At 42.2% G+C, this 20,475-nt stretch overlaps 1 protein-coding gene across 10 annotated transcripts in view; it reads right to left on the reverse strand.

Moving 5' to 3' along the window:
• Positions 1-20,475, reverse strand: part of rfx2 (regulatory factor X, 2 (influences HLA class II expression)) — a 176,787-nt gene that overhangs the window by 116,448 nt on the left and 39,864 nt on the right. For all 10 annotated transcript variants that reach the window (XM_069928415.1, XM_069928410.1, XM_069928409.1 and 7 more), the window contains one exon: positions 7,782-7,906. In XM_069928415.1, the coding sequence (XP_069784516.1) occupies positions 7,782-7,906 (125 nt within the window). The remainder of the gene's footprint in view (positions 1-7,781; positions 7,907-20,475) is intronic.

The raw sequence follows: 20,475 nt of genomic DNA on the forward strand, positions 1-20,475 counted from the left end.
GACACAAGTACTTATAACAAATAAATCCAGACATTTAGTTTCCACACAGTGCTGACAATTTTAGACTTTGGATATCCCCTTGCTCATTAACCAGAATTATTACCACAGCGTACAAATACACTCAATCGCTTCCTTCAGCACACCATGAAGTCAACTTTCTTTTCATTATTCACTAGACACAACACTGCACTCTTCAACTCCCCAAACACCACCCAGCTAAACTCCTCTGCCCTTCTCACTGGCTCATCGCCACACGGGTGATCCTGATACTGTCCCCCTCCTCCTCCTGCATCCGAGATTCATCACCTATATACTGATACTTAACACACCCATGCATGCGCGCCATTACCCACACGTCGCATCGCTTATGTCATCAGCGGCAGCCAGCTGTGCTCCCAACGAAGGTAATTATGCGATCGCAACAATTATTCTTTTTAATTTTACCTGCCAGAATTTTCTTTATACTTATACTCCTCTGCACAACCTTCCATTTTAATTTCACTTCCATCTCTCTGCTTCTGCTGTTTTAAACAATATCTTCATATACGTAATTATCATTGCATTAGCAGTCTGGGGACCCATAGCTTTATTTTATACATGACACTTTGCCCCAAGACAAGCTTCTGCTCAAGCAATTGTGGCTTATCTAATTTTGCTCATTCACTTCTGTCTCCTATCTGTCCATGGATAAAGAGAATTGTGGATTTGGGGTGGAGGGGGGGGGGGGGGTGCAAAATTGGAGAATATGCTAAACTGGGGAATGCCAATTACAATGTTAGTTCGGCTCCGAATCATGGGTCCTCTACCGGCACCACCTATGGCTCCTAGAACGCTTCCACCAGCGTTGTCTCCGCTCCATCCTCAACATCCATTGGAGCGCTTTCATCCCTAACGTCGAAGTACTCGAGATGGCAGAGGTCGACAGCATCGAGTCCACGCTGCTGAAGATCCAGCTGCGCTGGATGGGTCACGTCTCCAGAATGGAGGACCATCGCCTTCCCAAGATCGTGTTATATGGCGAGCTCTCCACTGGCCACCGTGACAGAGGTGCACCAAAGAAAAGGTACAAGGACTGCCTAAAGAAATCTCTTGGTGCCTGCCACATTGACCACCGCCAGTGGGCTGATAACACCTCAAACCGTGCATCTTGGCGCCTCACAGTTTGGCGGGCAGCAACCTCCTTTGAAGAAGACCGCAGAGCCCACCTCACTGACAAAAGGCAAAGGAGGAAAAACCCAACACCCAACCCCAACCAACCAATTTTCCCCTGCAACCGCTGCAACCGTGTCTGCCTGTCCCGCATCGGACTTGTCAGCCACAAACGAGCCTGCAGCTGACATGGACTTTTTACCCCCTCTATAAATCTTCGTCCGCAAAGCCAAGCCAAAGAAAGAGGCAGAAAGTGGAGAGAGTAGATTGGGAGCAGCTATTATTGTTAAGTCCACATCTGACACATGCAAAATGTTTAAAAATTAGCTTAAGCCAGGAAACAAGCCATGAAATTTTAAATTACAAATTTAAATTTTAGACTTCTCGCATGGTTACAGGCTCTTCCAGCCATGAGCCTGTCCCGCCCAAATACAGCAATTAGTCTGCAAACCGAGTGAAACATGAGCCTACAAACCACACGAGATTTTAAGAGGATGGGAGGAAACTGGATAACTAGAGGAAGCCTACGCAGACGAGGCGAGAACATACCAACTCCTTATGGACAGCACCGTATTCGAAGCTGGGTCACTGATACTGTAAAAACACAATGTTGTTTGCTCCAGATTCCAGCATATTTGCCTATCTCCAGGTTCACCAAACGTTACCTGATGAGAGGGTATGAGCTACATGGAGAGGTTGGGCTGGGTTGTTTTCTCTGTAGTGTCAGAGGCTAAAGAGCAACCTGATAGAAATGTATTTAATTAAGAGAGATACAAAAAAAGGGAGAAAGTCTTTTTCCCCAGGGTGAAAACATTAAATACAAGAGGGCATCTTGAGGTGAGGGAGAAAGTTTAAAAAGAGTCATGGGTGCCTGGAACATCCTGCCAGGGCCAATAAAAGCAGGTAGAATAGTGACATTTAAGATGCATTTAAACAAGCCCATGAAGATGTAGGGAATGGAGGGAAGTTTATTTGTGCAGGCAGTTGGGATTAGTTTAATATCACATCGTAGTCAGCACAGACATTGTGGGCCAAAGAGCCTATTCCTGTGCTGTATTGTTCGATAATGTAATATCAGCCTTACCCCATTTGAAGAACTTTTGCATTTTTTTGCCCTCTTATAAAACTACATAAAGGCTAGATGAAATATAATCAAAAAAATATAATCACTAAAATTTCTTTCTTTGGCTTGGCTTCGTGGACGAAGTTTTATGGAGGAGTAATGTCCACGTCAGCTGCAGGCTCGTTGGTGGCTGACAAGTCCGATGCCGGACAGGCAGACACAGTTGCTAAAATACACTTCCACTGATACACCGTTTAATGCCATTCCCCAAAACCAATCCAGAATTGCATCAAAAGTCAACAAATCTTGTGAGAATGATGTTATACCTCTGCATCAGTGAGACCAAACGCAGACTTTGGCTCGATCTGGCAGAGCATTTACATTCCATCTGCAATGGCCATCCTGTGCTGTTGCCCATTCCCACACTGACCTGTCTGTCCAGAGCCTTCTGCACCACCAGCACGAAACCTAATGTAAACTAGAGGAACAACAACTCTTCTGTCTGGGTAGACGGTCTTTTTCCCCCAGGGCATACAATTCATCTCGAGGTGATTCAATGTAGAATTTTCTAATTTCAGATGAGGAGTCCCCTCTCTCTTCCTCTTATCTGATTCCAGCACTGACACGCTTTGTTTTCAAATTACCAACTCCATCCTATGCAACTCATCTTCCTCCACCTGAGCCTCTCTCTCCCTTTTTTTGGCATAAGCAAATCCTCTGCCAATCATGTTTCACCTCTGCCTGGTTATGGGATTCCTGTTCCATCCCTTTAATCCTGTCCTCTTTGCATTGGTTTCTCTATTTAACCAGTTACAATAAAGAGTTTGGTTGACATTTTGAGTCATTCTTTTTCTCCTACTGATGCTGCTCGACCCACTGAGTTCCTCGGAAAGATTGTGTTTAGCTTCAGAATCCAGAAGTTGTAATCTTCTTTCTGTCTCCAGTTTACCAGACTGCTGCCTAGACAGCTGTAGTTATAATGAGTGATTACATGAGCTAATGTATTCTCACTGAAACAGGAATATGAGAGTTGACTTTATAAAAGTTTATAAAATTATGAGGGCTATGATAGTATAGATTGAGACTTTTTCCCCCAGGGCAGGTTATTCTAGAAGTAGAAAGCACAGGTTTACGGTGAGAAGGAAGAAATTTAAAGAGGACACAAGTAGCAGGTTCTTCCACAGAGGTTGGTGGTTTTCAGAAACAAACTACCAAGAGGTGGTGACAATTTCAAGGGCAGAGGATTCAAAAATTGGGAAACAATCAGAAAATAAATCTACTGTGCTTAATACTATAAAAGCAAACGCAAGGAATTTGAAGTACAAGACAACTGAGCTGAAGATACTGACACGATGACTGATGATTTTTAATATTTGGAGATAGAGAATGGAAACAGGCACTTCATCCATGTGTCCAATTAACCTACTAGATCTGGGAGGGAGGAAACCAGTGCACCCAGAGGTAACCCATGCAGACACAAGACACTTTTAAGCTGCAGTACCTGGGTAGCTTCAGCACCTTTTAAGCTGTGGGGGGGGGATCGACCCATTAAATCGCCAACCCAGTGGCGTGTCACTCACTCGGTAAGTTTCCCCCACCCCCATCATCAATCACCACCCCCCCTGGACAGTCGCAACCCCCACCGTCAATCAACACCCACCCCGTCAATCGCACCTCCCCCCCCCCCCCAGCAACATCCTGCTGCTGCAAACTTTGAGCTGTCACAGCAACAGCTGTTTGAGGCCCCCCACCCGCCACACCAGCGACCCCTCTCCTCTCCCCACCGCAGCAGCAGCGGCCCTTCTCCCCCCATGACAGTGACTTCACTCCCCACAAATGTGCCCCTCCCCACTAGCAGCAATTACTTCAAACCATCCACTACCCCTCCCCAGGTCCTGTGGCAGGGTACCCTGTCTGCCCCCCCAATCGCGGCAGACACTTCACCCAGGGATTTCCCTGTGACACCAGCGTGCAAGTGCTGGCATCACAGAAGTAACCGGGTCAGCCATTTTGCTATTCAAGCCACCAGAGGACGCATCCTGGTTAAGTTTAAATGGGTTTCCTGACTAACTGAGGTAGGTCAATTTTTGGATTAGGACCACACTGACCAAGTCGGACCCTTTTAAGCTGTTGCGTGAGTGGGGCACCAACTGGGCAAATTCCCCGGTTAACCCCATTTTATACGGCAGCTTGTAAGGGCCTGCAGGGAGAACTTACAAGCTCTTGAGAGACAGTGTTGGATTCGAATCTGGGTCACTGGCACAGTGACAATGAATGTGAACTTGAACTTAATCTTAATATAGTTTAAAGTAAAGGGCAGTCACCTTAATTATTCAGGTTATAGGGATTTCATACAAGATTCAGAGATGAAAATTTCAATGTTTGGGACAGATACTGAGAAGAGGCAGATGGATATGGGCTTAATGTAGGTCTCTCCACATTTTTTTCACCTTCCAAATCAGGCAGCAATTCACTTGCCCTCCTTCCAATGTAGTGCACTGATTTTGGATCTCACAAAGCAGTATCCTATTCACTAGAGAAATCAAATGGAGATGGAGCAGGCACTTTGCAGAATATCTCCATTTCATCAAAGTTTGATCAGCTGCCCATCAAACTAATTTGCCAGCCATTCCTACTCTAAGACCTCTTGCGCTGTTTAGCTAAAGTTCAAATGCGCACCAGGAACGACATTTAGGTAGACCAACCCTCAGGGCTCCAAACTGAATTAAACTATTTCAAATAGCCAGTCTTTCCAGTTTGAATCATAACTAGCTTGTGATGAATTTAGTAAATGTGGGGTGGGGTGCAAGGATGCCAACTTTTGGAATGGTAACCTTTCATATTGAACTGAAACAAACAATACTCTCTCTCCACATATGCCTGCTATGTTTTCCCATTAACCTTCATTTCAGATTTCACTGCCTCAGCCCCAGGAAGGCTTTTTTCTTTCCTCTCCTCTGTCCGAAACACTAACACTTTCCACTTTCACTACAAGTTTAAACATGTCCATTATCTAAATTTTCATCATCCAAGAGATGACCTGTTTCCATGCCATCAACTGTTAAATGGCAAAAAAAGTAATTGGTCCAAAATATTTACACATTTTCTCTCTCCAAAATAGCTGTCATTCCTGCTTGATTATTTCCCACTTTTTTTATGTTCAGAATCCTGTGGGCTGTCACCATCTCACACTGATCGTATCCATGTTAATATTGGAGTTCCTGTAATCCCCCTCAATTTCCATCTAAATTGGTTTGAATGTTTCAGATCTGTCTATGCATTTGTTCAATTATAATTTGATTGTTGGGAGATCGGAGTTTGTGCCAACTATGGAATTGTAATGTTGCTGAATTCATCCCATCTTGCCATATACCATATAACCCATTTACACTGATGGTCCTTCTCACACAAGCTTCCTCACAGGTCACACCAGTATTTCCAGCTCCCTTGGCTTTCCATCTTCCTCAATCCTGTCTGAAAATCCTGTGACCAAGACCACTAAGGTGCTTGCCCTTGGCCTCATGTCCTGCCAAACTAAGGCCACCCACAATTTGGAGGAACGCCTTGTATTCCTTCGTGACAGACTGCAAACAAACAGCATCAATATCAACTTCTCCGTTAACTCTTTCACCTGATCTCTCTCTTTTCCTACCCCATGTCTCCTTCCCTCCAGCTCCCAACCATCTTCTCTTCTTTCTCCTCTCAGGAAACCATCGTTCTTGGTCATCTGTCCTCTTCCCCTAACACTTCCTAGTTCTTTCTCTTCTACCCTCACACCTGTATCCATCTATTACCTCTTATCTGTTGGCCTGTGCTCCTCTTGTTTCCTTCCCCATAACTTTTTATTCAGGCACATGCCAGATTTTCAACATTCTTGACAAAGGGCTCAAACCAGAAATGTTGACCGTCTTTTACTTTTATGCATGCTGCGTGACCTGCTAAGTTTCTCCTCGGCATCTGCAGATTTTCTCTTTTGCCTCCATTTGGCACATTTACCTTCATTTGTCAGGGCCTCGAACATTAGTCGAGACGTTGTGTGAGAACTGTGCAAGATGCTGAGGAGGCCACACTTGGAGAATTGTACCCAGTTCTGATTGTCTGGCTTTAGCAAGGATATCATTCAGCCAGAAAAAGGATTCAGAAAAGATTCACAACGATGTTACTAGGACTAAAAGGCTTGAGTTGCATTGAGAGATTGGAAAAGCTGTGGCTTTTTTCTCCTGGAGCAATAGAGGCTGAAGAGTGACTCTTTAAAATCATGAGGGTCACAGATACGATGAATGGTGATATTTTTCAGCAGGGTGGGGGGGGGGAGGGTTAAAGCTAGAGGGCATGGATTTAAGGTGAAAGATTTAAAGTGGATCTGAGGGACAACTTTTCCCACAGATGGTTGATGCATAGAACAAGCTGCCAGAGCAAGTGACTGAGGTAGGCAAAACTACAACTTTTAAAAGACAATTAGTCAGGTAGATGGATAGGGAAGGTTTAGAGGGAAATGAGCCAAATGCTTGCAAACTGGAGAAACTCAGGGAGACACCCTGATCAGCATGGATGAGTGAGCTGAAGAGTCTGCTTCAATGCTACATGATTACTGCCAGAGTGAAACACAAAAGACTACAGATGCAGTGATTGTGGACAAAACTCAAACCTGGAGAAACTTAGCAGGTCAAACAGTACTTTATTTGGCAAAGATAACGATACATTTCAGGCCTGAGCCTTTTATCAAGGTGTGAGCAAAATGTAGGCAGGTGCCCAAACAAAATGGTGGATGGGGAGCGGCAGAGAAAGGACCAAACACACTCCCACAGGCAAGAGTTAATGAGTGAATAAGGGAGGGAGGGCACAAGAAAACAGGGGGAGGGAGGCATAGTTGGTGCTGAATCAAAATAGATGGCCACTGGGAGATTCCGGTCATTGATGCAGACAGAATGTAGGTGCTCAGTAAAGTGATCTACCAGTCTGCATCCAGTCTCTCCGAGGTGGAAAAGGCCACAACAGGACCACCGGATGCAGTAATGACCCACACAGATTCACGTGAAACGTTGCTCGACTTGGAAGGACTGTTTGCATCCCCAAATGGTGGTAAAGACGATGTGTGCACAAATGCGCCACTTCCTGCAGTCATAGGGTTAGGTGCCAAGGGAACAATTAGTGGAAAGGGACCCGTGGATAAGGGAAGTCATGGAGTGAGCGATCCCTGAGAGGAAGATGTGTCTGGTGGTAGGATCACGTAGGTGATAGAAATCGCAGAGGTTAATATGTGGGATGGTTGGTGAGGCCCCATTTACTACCAGAGTGCCATGGAGATTAGACCTGGAGAAAATACAAGAAAACAATGGAATTCAAAAATGTAGATAAATTAAAACTGATAACTAAACACAAGATTCAAGGAGGAATGGTCACAAGCACAGAAAGTTTAGATCAAGTGGCAGACCAGAAAAAACAAAGGAAAACTAATGAGAACAAAGGATGATAGAAAAATTATTTCAGGTAGGTCAGATGCTGTAGAACACTGACGTTATTCTGGTCATCTAAAGGGCTCCAGTGAGTCAGTGGATTGGATACACACCTGTTGTGGCGCTGGCACTTGTTGTACTACTGCAGGCTGCACAGAAGGTGGACCAGCAGCGGATGTGCGCAGGGTCACAGTTGAAGCCGAGTCGGATGTGCCCTCTGTACTCTGCATGCTCATTTCTATCAAAACATAGAAAACATAAATGTTGTTCGTCTAAGTTATAAATGAGAAAGTCTGCAGACACTATGATTGCAGTTCAAAGCACAAAAATGCTGGAGAAACTCAATAGGTCAAGCAGCATTCTTTATAAACAGCATTTCAGGCATTGGTTATTTGTCGCAGTAAGAGCAAAAAATAAAATGGGGGGGGAGTGCAGGAGCACAGGTAAGATGGATATGGGTGGGTGGGTGGGCAGAAGGAAAAAAGATAGGAAGTGATTGGCAGAGGGGATAGCTCTCTGAATGGTAAGGGAAGGGAAGGGGAGCTTGAGGAAAGGAGACCGAGAAAAAGAGAGTGAATGTCAAGGGAGGTGCCGCATGGAAACTTTTTTAGGCAGTTAGCTTGAGATGTTGCATAATAACCCAAGAACATAGACGTGGTACACAGAGCTGCCTAAATACTTCATATTGACAAATTAACAGATCAGAAATTGCAGCACGCATCATAATTAAAACTTCAATCATGAGACTCCAAGAACAAAAAAAGCAGCTCCTAAAAATATTTACATGTCTTTAAAAAAACTTGCATTCCCTGATACCTTTCATGACTGTTAGGAAGCACATTAAATTGCTTTGAAATGTACTCAGAATTTCAATGCAACTTCTTGTTAAGTGAGGCAGATAATATTGAAAGTTCCACAAAAAGCAACAAGATATTTGACTAAAAATAGAGGGTAAGTATGTGGATTGAGCAATAAATATTAGCCAGGACAATAGGGAAAACCCTATCAAAACAGTATTAAAATTTGAGTAAATTTATGTCCACGTTTTGTTATTGAAAAGCCAAGGCTGATTCGAAAACTCAGTAATATCTTACAAAAAGTCATCAATTTTCTCTTAGATCCTATAAACAGAAATTCATTCCTCTTTCAAATGCAAAAGCTTTGAAGTAACTTTTGCGCAATGTGTAATATCTTGGAACTAGTCTGGTTTCTGTAAAATTTATTATAAACGCTATTCATTTGAAAACCAGTTAAGGTAGTGGCTCAAAAAAGAACCGTGGTTCCTGGAAAATTACTGAACAAAAAATAATTATTTGCCTCTTATTCTCTGGGCGTTCAGAGTGTAACAACAAGGTAGTTATTGACTAATCACAGTGAATCCATCTCCAACAAATGGTTCACCAGAAAAATGATGAAAAGACTTTGGGTGCCTTAAGTCAAAAGTTAGCAGAACACTCATGCACCTCGTCACATATTTTGAACCACATTTTCAGGCCAAAAATAGGGTGTCAACTTTTACATGGGTCAAACTTTTGACATCATAGTACCTTCGGGGGCTCGGATGGCCAGGATCGGATGGTAAATCCATGGATGGTCAGGATGTTGGGAGCTCAGATAAGCGGGCAGAGGAGCTTGAATGGGCAGGCAGCCAGAGCAAGGATCCAATGTCAGGATCTCAAATGGGCGGGTGGCCAAAGCGATGGAAATTTGGATGAGCAGACGGCCAGGGCATGAGGAGTTCAGATGGGTGGGCGGCCAGAGCAAGGATCTGTGGCTGGGGCATCGGGAGCTCTGGTGGGCGGGTGGCCAGGGCATCGGGAGTTCAGATGGGTGGGCGGCTGGAGCAAGGATCCGTGGCTGGGGCATTGGGATCTCAGGTGGCCAGGGTGTCCTCTGTCAGGGTGTTAGGAAATTGGTTGGGCAGGTGGCAGAAATCATTAGATCAGGCCGCATCCATGGAAGGCAACAGAATCAACATATCAGGTCATAACACTTCATCAGGAACAGGAAGGAGGCGAGGAGTCACGTGATGGAGTAGTGGCCGGACGGTGAACTCCAGCCCTCTCCAGAAAAGTCGGGAAAAACAAAGGAAAACACAAAGGCACAGAAATAAAAGTTACAGAAAAGTGAGTATAAAGGTGGAAAGAAGATGGCGACAAAAAAAGAAAAATCGAAAGCAACGGTAAGAAGAGAGGAAGAGAAGACAAAGGAGGAAAAAGGTGAAGGCCTTACCTGTCCGAAGAGGCCCGCTGCGGAGAGAGAAACCCGCTCCCTCAGGTCGGTAAATAATGGACTACAAAAATGGCTCGCAGAGCCGAGTAAAAGTGCGCAACCGCGCATGCCTGATTCTTCGCGCATGCGCGATGCGAATGAAAAAAAACACACCGACAGGAGGGGGGACCAGCTGGGGAGTCGATCTCCACAGCCGGCAACGACAGCTGCAGAACACCTGCAGCAAGAAGAGACCACAGAAGACAATAGAAACAAGAAAGAAGAGGAGGAAAGGGCACCAAAGAAACAACAGACGGCCAACCCAGAGGAAGAAGAAGAGGAAGAGGAAGAGTACAGAGAAATAGAAGAAGAAAAGAAAGACAAGATAAAGGATATACTTTCTCTTATTAAAGGATACATGGAGTCATTTAAAGAATGGCAAACACAGGAATTTAAGGATTTAAGAAAAAGAATAAACAACACAGAAGAGAAAATAAATAAAATAGAGATGACCTTAACAGAAATGGGAAAAAAAATGGACAAGATGGAAGAGCGGGCAGTAGCAGCAGAAATGGAGGTAGAAAACTTAAAAAAGAAATTGGAGGAATCTAATAAAAAAACTAAAGAGACACAAGAACTACTAGCTCAAAAAATAGATACAATGGAAAACCATAACAGAAGAAATAACAAAGATAGTGGGCCTTAAGGAAGATGAAGAAGGCAAGAATATGAGGGAGTTTATAAAAGAGTGGATCCCTAAGACCCTAGGATGTCCAGAACTACAGCAAGAAATGGAAATAGAAAGGGCACATAGAGTATTGGCCTCTAAACCACAACCACAACAAAAACCAAGATCTATTGTAGTAAAATTCCTAAGATATACTACAAGAGAAAAGGTACTGGAGAAGACAATGGAAAAAGTAAGAGAGGGCAACAAACCACTGGAGTATAAAGGGCAAAAAATCTTCATTTATCCAGATATAAGTTTTGAACTCCTAAAGAAGAGAAAAGAGTTCAATACAGCAAAGGCGATTTTATGGAAGAAAGGGTATAAATTTATACTGAAGCATCTAGCGGTATTGAAAATATTTATTCCAGGACAACAAAACAGACTATTCTCGGATCCAGAAGAAGCACGAAAATTTGCAGAACAATTACAAAAATAGACTGAGGGAGGAAGACGGGTAATGAGAGTTAAAATGATCACGATTGATATGTATGTGGGTAAAGACAAAAATAGACTGAGGGATGAAGACGGGTAATGAGAGTAAAAATGATCACGATTGATATGTATGCGGGTAAAGAGGTATAAGAGTGAATAGAGACAATGTGCATACGTTAATAAGGGAAGGTAATGGAATAGAGAGAATAAGGAGGGAATTAAAAGAGTGACCTTTGTGACATATGAAAAGTGAAATCTTTTCTGGGGAGGGCGGGGTGGGGGGAAATAGCAGTCACTGCAAAATCAGTTGACGCTTGCGAGTGGATTCGCAAATCCAAATGGAGAGGGGAGATGTGGTTGTCCGACAAGGGATAAAGGACAACTCAGGAGGGGAAGGGGAGATTGGGGATAAATAAGATAGAAATAGGAGAATAAGGAAAATGTTGGATGTTGTAGGAATGTTGTCTTATAAAGAGTTGAAAATAAGAAAACAGAAATGGAAAAGGAGGAAAGGTAATGATGGAAAAACAGAAAGAGAAGATAAACAAAATATAAAAGGGCTATGCTGAACTATATGTCTTTAAATATTAATGGAATACATAACCAAATTAAAAGGAAGAAACTACTAAATTTAAATGAATAAATGTATTCCATTAGAAAAAAAATAACATATAGGTTAAGAAATAATATTGAAATATTCGAACAAGTATAGGAGCCTTACATTAAATACAATAGCGAAAACCTACCGGGGACAAACATTACCTAAGTTGATGGAAGGAGAAGGAAAGAAAAGAATGGACTCAGTAGAATTTCTGGTGTATTTTTGTTGAATGACAACATTGTCTGATTGGCTTAATGCAACCTAGATTGTATACCTAAAATGGATGAGAGGGGGGGGTGGGGGGGTGGCTTGGGAGGAGGGGGGGGGGGGGGGGAGAAAAAGTCACTGTATATGTGTGAAAAAAAAAATAGTGTATATCATGGCTAATGTGATTTATAGTGTGAAAAATAAAAAATTTTTAAAAAAAAGGAACAGGAAGGAGGCCTTCTGCCTCTTCCTACAATCACTTCCTAGCTTCTTATTTTTATTCCCCTCCATTTCTTCCCTCTCCCAGCTCATGCTACTCCCCTTCATCCCCTATTTTCCCCCCAGATTTCTGCCCTCTTTCTTGTTATTCCTGATGAAGTGTTAGAGCCCAAAACATTGACTATTGCCTTGCTCAGATGCTGCCCGACCCACTGAGTTATTTCAGCATTTTGTATGTTGATCGTAATGGAGCTCTGGTCATGGATTGGAGGACTTCAATTATAGGAGGAGAATGGATGGGTTGTGTTTGTATTAGCCGAGTGAAGGAGTCTGAGGGGGTGACCTGAAGGCGAGGATGGACCATTAAAGGGAATTTCAAGGAAATGTGGTGTTTGATTAGAGAGTGTTGATGTGTGGAACGTGCAATGAGGGGAGGTGACGGAATAAAATAGAAGCGACATGTTTAAGAGATATTTGGAATGTATTTGAGTAGGCAAGGCATACAGTTACAGACCTAACACCAACAAATGGGATTTATGTAGATGGTCAAACATCAACATGGAAGTGGTAGGCTGATCGCTCGGTTTCTGTGCTGTGGCTCTAAATGCCTCCTATATTACACTTGTGTGTAATGACATTTTCTTCCAGAAGCTCTTGCCTTGGACTCAGATAAAGTATAGAGTAGTCTGATGAACAATCAGATTATAATAAACACACCTAAATTAAAAGTATTTAAATCATAAAGTATTTTATGCTTGTACTGAGTCCTGGAGAATTCCATGATATACTACCCACTATTGTTCTTTGCTTTTTTCCTACTTGACCAATTGAAAATCCATGTTACTGACACCTCTACTTTTACATGGCTTTCAATGTGATCACAAGTGCTGTTAATAAAATCCTTTTTCCAAAGTCAAAATCACAGGTAGTGATCAATGGGGAAAGTGGAGGTGGAGAGGGTGAGCAAATTGAAATTCCTGGGAGACACTATCTTGGAGGGTCTTTCCTGGGTCCAATGCACTAATGGCATCATGAAGAAAGCACGTTGGCGCCTCTACTTCCTCAGGAGGCTTGGTAGGACATCAGAAACTGTGGCAAACTTCAACAACTATGTGGTGGAAAGTGTTTGGAGACACTGATACCTCTGAGCGGAGAGTCCTGCAAAAGTAGTGGATGCAGCCCAGTACATCACAGGGAAAACCCATTGAGAAGATCAACATGGATGGTTGCCTTTGGAAAGCAGCACCAGCAATCATCAAGGATCCACACCACCCAGGACATGTTCTGTTCTAGCTACTACCATCAGGAAAGTGGTATAGGTGCCTCGAGACTCGTACCACCAGGTTCAGATACAGTTGCTACCTCTCCACCATCAGACTCCTCAACGACAAACTCAGAGACTCATTTTAGGACTCTTACTTTGCACGTTATTACTGTGCAGCTGCCCGCACCACACCGGAAATGGCCATCAAACGCAGCAACCGGCAAGACCTCACACGGGCTGAGACGCCCGTTTCCATAGGCCGCCGGTGAAACTGGCCAATCACCGCGAGCGGATCCCAGATGGCCCAATCGGGGCCCGGATGCTAGAAATTACCAATCGGTGGCCGGCTCACTCAAGCCACACCCTGCTGGTGACATGGCCAAGCTCACTAGAAAAGGCGGAGCTGCCCCTGAATAAGTGTCGAATACACTCTATGTACGTGTCTTCTTTCTTCCGTGAGTCTTGAGCTACGGTCCAGGAGCTATAACCTGGCTGTAGCAGTAGTGACCCCCCACTGCAATTCAATATTTATTTTCTGTATTGCAGTTTGTTTACATTATATACATTTCTCTCTTTGGTATACGTATATTTTCTTGAGTACAATTTTTGCACTACCAATAAAGGAAAAACTGCACACCCCACACGTGAAAGAATTTCAGGGTTGTATGTGATGTCATGCATATGCTCTGACAATAAATCTCACTAACTTCCAAAAATCCCTTTCATTTGTTTGACAATTTGCATTTAACAAATTCAAGCTAGTTTTATCTATTCCATTCACATTTGTCTAGTGATTAAGTTTCCATATCAAGTGAATGGTTTGTAATTACTAGGTACATCTTTAGTCCATCTCTTTTGAAATAAACATGTAACATTTTCCATCTTCAAGCTCCACTCCAGAATCTATCGATATTAAAAGGGACAGTGCTGCCTTTCCAAGTGTATCTAGTTTCCAGAATATTGCCAATAATTTAGAAGATAATAGATGATAGAAAAAAACTGATCAGTTTGCCTGATATTTGTTGCCTGGAACACAATGTGATCTATTAAGGATGGTGTAACATGACATCTAAAAACCATGAAGATGATAAATTGAAAGGGAAACCACGTTCAACTAATCCATTAAAGTTCCTTGTGGATATAGCTAGATGGGAGTTAAAACCCGTGGATTGATATTTTTTAAATTTAGAGATACGACATAGTAACAGGCCCTTCCAACCCACACCACCTAAATATACCCATTTGACCAATCAACCCAAGAACCCAATACTTCTTGGGAATTCTATCTGGATTTTCAATGAATGAAGAACTTAAAGGGTTAACAAAGGGAAGGCTTCATATTTATGAGGATAGATATTAGTAGAGTGGAAACAAATGAGCCCTTTCCAAGTAGGCAATGTTCAAGGCCTCTTTATATATTATCATGAAATGATGAGTATATCTACTGTATGTTGGTTTATTACGACTTACCCATGCTACGGTTTGTGAGGGGAAAACAATGAACAGATATGAGAATACCATCTCTCCCATCCTGATTTGCTGTATATTGGTGTTACTTCTTCATTAATGTGTCTAAATTTCGGAACGACCTATCCAACAACTCCAATGGAAAGTCATTATACAAGCTGTAACAGGTCAAGGCAACAGCTCACCATCAAAATACTAAAAGAATACTGGAGATATGCCATACATGATAACAAGCCCACACCCTACATGTTAATAAATAAACTTGCCAAATGATACAAAGAAATAGGTGAGTTGAGAAAAAAAATTCAAGTTTAGTAACTGGGCCAAATGGATGTGGTTCACTTCAGCGGGTTAACAGGAGAAATGTTTAAATGTGTTGAACACGGAGGTAGAGGTAAAAGTACGTTGTTTCATGAAGTGCGACAAAGACAGGCAGAGTGAAGATATAGTTTGGCATGGTTGTTAGGGCAGGGAATATTGGAGCACAAACACCATGTTTCAACAGTACTGGGGCATCGATGAGGCCACCCTTGGAGTATTATGCGCAGTTCTTGTCTCTCAGCTGCAGGAAAGATATCACCAAGCTGGAAAGAGTACAGAAAAGTCACAAAAATTTTACCAGAACTGGCTCAAATTATAAAGGAGAGGCAGCAGAGACTGCAACTTATCTCCCTGGGCATAGAAGTCTGAGTATAAAATGAAGGAAGACCTGCTGTTAACTATTTAGGGTATTGGCAAGATGGTACATGGAGCACTGCACGTATTTGTCCTGGAGGCAGTGTAGATCAAGATTCACAAGAATGATTCATAGGATAATATTGTTTCCATTTGAGGAGAGATCACGTAGGAATTACTTATAATCAATGTAGTTTATAATGATTGGGGCGAGTAGAAAATGACAGTAACCCCTGGTATCCAGAATTCAAGCAAGCAGCAAATTAAAATTGAGGAAAATAAATTTAAAAAATTAAAATAAAAGGTAAAAAAATAAAGTTTTAAATTGTAAGTGCTCTCTGAAGTAACAAATAAACTTTTGGTGAAGATGAAAACAAATATTCAGCCAGCAGAGTGCCTTGGTCCTGCTTTGTTCATAACAGCTGTTTGAATAAAGATGTGTGAAGCAGCAATGGAATAGGCCAGGAGGAAGAGCTGGTTGATGCCGCTCGCCATTGGGGTGACTCTCTTAAAGTGTTTAGTAAGAGTTTGTCTGGTCATAGACTGTATTTATAAACTTGGGGGGGGGGGGGGGGGGTATTGTTCATCTTTCAGGTTGCTCCATGGAGGCGGAGGAACCTGCAGATATAGCGTCGGTTTAACATTTTCAAAGGATCTGACTGAAAATCAAAATGCTTTAAGGGTTATATATTCATGCAAGTGAAGTTTTTTTCAGTGTAACTATTAGTATTTTTGTCTTTTAAATTGTTTTATCTTAATGCATGTGTATTAGTTAGGCACTAAGAGCAAGACTCAAGCAACTGGAAAAAACTCTCAGATGGCATCTACCAATCCCCATAGGCTCCAGACATCAGGGGTTTTACTGTATTTTACTCCACACCGGGTTCAATGCTGAAAAGATATTGATGAGCAGCAGATTCAAATCTTGACAAATTTTGTGTTTTTGGGATGGTGGGGGGGGGGGGGGTAAACAAAAGGATTTGATGTTTGGGCAGGAAGGGGGCTGGAGAGAGAGAAAAAACTGCTTGTGCTGGAGACCCAATATTAAAAAAGGCAGAAAAAAATTGGAAATACTTTGCAGATTAGATGCCATCTTGGCAAGAAGGGGGATAATGTTTCTCTTGCCACAGATGCAGCCCGACTGCTGAGCATTTTCAGCAGGCTGAACGCACTTCAGAGACCACACAGTTTTGTTTAGCTTTCACTATAGTTTCATTTGAGATTGCAACAGAAGGATGCAAACAAAGTCAGCTCCATCACAGGCTCCTACCTTCCATCCATTGCAGACATGTATACGAGACACTGCCTCATGAAGGCAGCAACATTACCCTGGTCACAACCTCTTCTCACTGCGACCTTTGGACAGAATTTTACAGAAGTTCAAAAACCCAGCACCTCCAAGTTCAAGAACAGTTTCTGTCCAACAGGGAGAAGTACCTAGACGCTGTTTCAGGAGCTAGTCATACCAATTACAATTGTTTCCTCAAATTCAGCCTATGCTCAGGGACAAGAAGGGGTGACTGTGAGCGATGCTGGTAGTGGGATCCAAAAGACAATGCTGGAGAAGCCTCAGACCTTGATTTTGTCTCAAGTCCAAGATTATTGGTTCTTGTGTAGGTAAGAGTGAGGGCTGTAAGAAGAATGAGCAACCTGACCATGGCACAGTGGTTCAGGATGCCATTTAAGAGAGGGAGAAAAGAGAAATTTTGTGGTAATCAGGGATAGTAGTTAGGGGAATAGTCAAAGTTCTCTGTTGCAGGGATAAAATCTCCTGAAGGTTGTGGTTGCTTGATGCCTGGGTTCGGGACATCTGAACTGCAGAAGAATTTGCATGGGAGGGGAAGGTTCAGTTGCTGTAGTTCATGTGGATACCAATGACATAGATAAAACCAGGAAAGAAGCTCCATTAAGAAAATTTGAGGAGCTAGGGACCAAAGTAAAAAACAGAATCCAAAAGGTGATAATCTCTGGATTATTACCTGAGCCATGTGTAAATTGGCACAGGGTCCAGAAGATTAGAGAGTTAAATGCGTGGCTCAAGGATTGGTGTGGGAAACTTGCATTCCAATTCATGGGAAATTGGCACCAACATTAGGGAAAGAAGGAACTGTTCAAAGGGGATAGACTCCATCAGAATCGTTTGGGACCTGGATCCTGGCAAATCAGATACCTGGAACTAGGGCTGTGGATAGGGCTTTAAACTAAATAGTAGGTAGGGTGGGGTCAACAGATTGGAGAGGGATTGATGAAGTAATAGAGAAAAGTGTAGAAAAATCAAAAGTTTAAAAAAAAGAAAACCAAGAGAAGAGGGGACAAAAATCAAGTGCAAAAGAAGCAAAGATTACTGGATTTTAAAAGATTATCTGAATGCCATAGTTTTCAAAACAAGGTAAATGGACTTTTGGACAAATCAGTACAAGGGCATATGATTTAGAGGCCATTACAGAAATGTGGTTGCAGGGTTGAGTGAATTGTGAATTAAATATCCAAGGATATCAGCTATAAAGGAAGGGCAGGCAGGAAGGTAAGGGAGGTGGGATAGCACTCTTAGTTATGGATGAGATCAGGGCAATAGTGAGAGATGATGGAAGATATAATGAGCAAAATGTTGAATCCATTTTGGGAGAGATCAGGAATAGTAAAGGGAAAAAAAGAAAAATCACTTGGGGGAGTTGTCGATATGCTCCCCTATAATAACAGTGGCACATTGAAATATTGGAGGTCTCTAAGGATGGATCAACAGTTATTGTGGGGAACTTCAACATACACATAGGTTGGGTGAATCAGGTTGGTCAAGGTAACCTTGCAGACTTCATAGAATGCATACGTGATGGCTTTCTTGAACAGCATGTTACTGAACCTACAAAGGAAAATGCTACCTTGGATCTGGTCCAATGCAATGAGAAATAAAATTAGTGATCTTGTAGTTTGGATCCTCTTGGAAAGATTGATCACAGTATGATTGAGTTTATCATGCAAATGGAGGGTACAATAGTTCACGCTGAAACAAGTGTGTTATGTCTAACAAGGAAAACTACAAGGGGATGAGGGAGGAGATGGCTAGGGTAGACTGGAAACCCAGACAATATGCAGGGATGGTTGAGGAACAGTGGAGGATTTTCTAAGAGATTTTTCATGGTGCTAAACAAAGTATATTCCAGTTAAAAGCAAGAATAAGGGTGGAGGTAGCCAGCCTTGAATAACTAAGATCAAGGAAAGCATCAAACTAAAAGATCGCTCAAAGTCTCCAAGAGCAGTGGGAAACCAGAAGAATAGTAAACCTTTAAGAAGCAACAAAGAAACACAAAGCAAGCAATAAACAAAGAAAGATAATGAGAAAAGATTAGCTCAAAATATAAAAGAGGACAGTATTATATAAACTGCAAAAGGGTGGCTAATGTGAAGGTTGAACACTTAGAGGAAATGGCAGAGGCTTTGAATAACTCTTTATTGTTGGTATTCACGGTGGAGGACACATCAAACATGCCAAAGACAGGCATCGTGGATGGGATGGAGATGAGGGCCTGGGTGTAATAGATACCATAAAAGAGGTCATACTCAGAAAATTGAGGGTCTCAAGATAGATAAATCCCCTGGCCCTGATGGAATGCATTATAGGGTACTGAACGAAATGGCAGAAGTTATTGTTGAGACTTTGGTGATAATTTACCAAAATTCTCTGGACAGGTCCCAGTGGATTGGAAGACAGCGAATGTAATGCCTCGATTCAAAAAAGGATGTAGGCAAACGATAGGGATCTACAAGTAGTTAGGAAAATGCTGGAGAGGTGTCAGTGGTCTTTTGTAAGCAGAGATTGTTTTTTTTCGCCAAGAACTAAACATTATTTCATGTGATTTGTCCACATGGCATCATGTCGGCACTCAAAAAGTCTGTCATTGTTTGTTGTTCCTGTTTAACCGCTGATCCAGGTATTCTGCTGATGCTACTGTGCTCTTAGTTCCATTGTTCCAAAATCCGGAAAAAACCACAAAACCGAAAAGCGTCTGGTCCCAAACATTTTGGATAGGGGCTATTCGGCCTGTATTGGTTTCCTGATTTAAAGAAGGACATCACTGCATTGGAATTGGCTCAGAAGTTTACAAGAGCAATAGATCAAATGAAGATGGAAAAGCAAGCTGCAGCCAATTTCAAACAAAAAGGGGATGATTTAAAAAAAATACAAATTCCTGAGGTATCTCAAAGGAGAATGTGGAGAAGATGTTTCTTCTTGAGAGTCAATCTTAAACAAGGTGTTAACATTTTAAAAGATTTTAAAATTTTAAAGGTGATGCATTTGAAACAGAAGAGGCAAAATTTTCATTCAGATAGTTACATGAGTTTGGAACTCCCCTTCTACCACAACTGAGGAAGAGAGACTTTTGAAAACTTATGCCAGAGGTAGATAGATTCTTGATAAACCAGATTTGCATGGGTAAAAGAGAAAACAAGAGTCAAAATTACAACCAGATCTTCCATAGCTTTATTAAATGACAACATAGGTTGAGGAGCTGATTAGTGTGCATCTAATTCATGTTTATTAATTGAGCAAGTAATTAGTACTTGCCAAATCCACTGTCTTGTTCAATTAACGTGTTCTGGAGCTAGCAACTTCAAGAGGAAGCATCTCTTACAATGAAGATATCACAATACAAGATTCTATTATTTCTCATCTGCCTTATGAAACTCAAATATGAAAGGAATGGAACAATGTGGAACATAAAAATCTACAGCATAGGTGCAGGCCCTTCACCCCAAGGTGTTGAGCCGACCTAATAATCTTCTCTAACATCTGCCTAGAGTTTCCCTGTGGCATTACCCCCTATTTTTTTCAGTTCTGTGTTCCTATCCAATACCATCTTAAAACATCTTATTGTACCTGCCTCCACTACTATTGCCAGTAGTGTATTCCATGCACCCACCATTCTCTGTGTGAAAAACCCATCTCTTACATTCACCTTGAACTTACTCCCAAGCAGCTTAAAATTATGCCCCCTCATGTCA

This window comes from Narcine bancroftii, chromosome 3 (genome assembly GCF_036971445.1).
Source record: "Narcine bancroftii isolate sNarBan1 chromosome 3, sNarBan1.hap1, whole genome shotgun sequence".
NCBI classification, from domain to species: Eukaryota; Metazoa; Chordata; class Chondrichthyes; order Torpediniformes; family Narcinidae; genus Narcine; species Narcine bancroftii.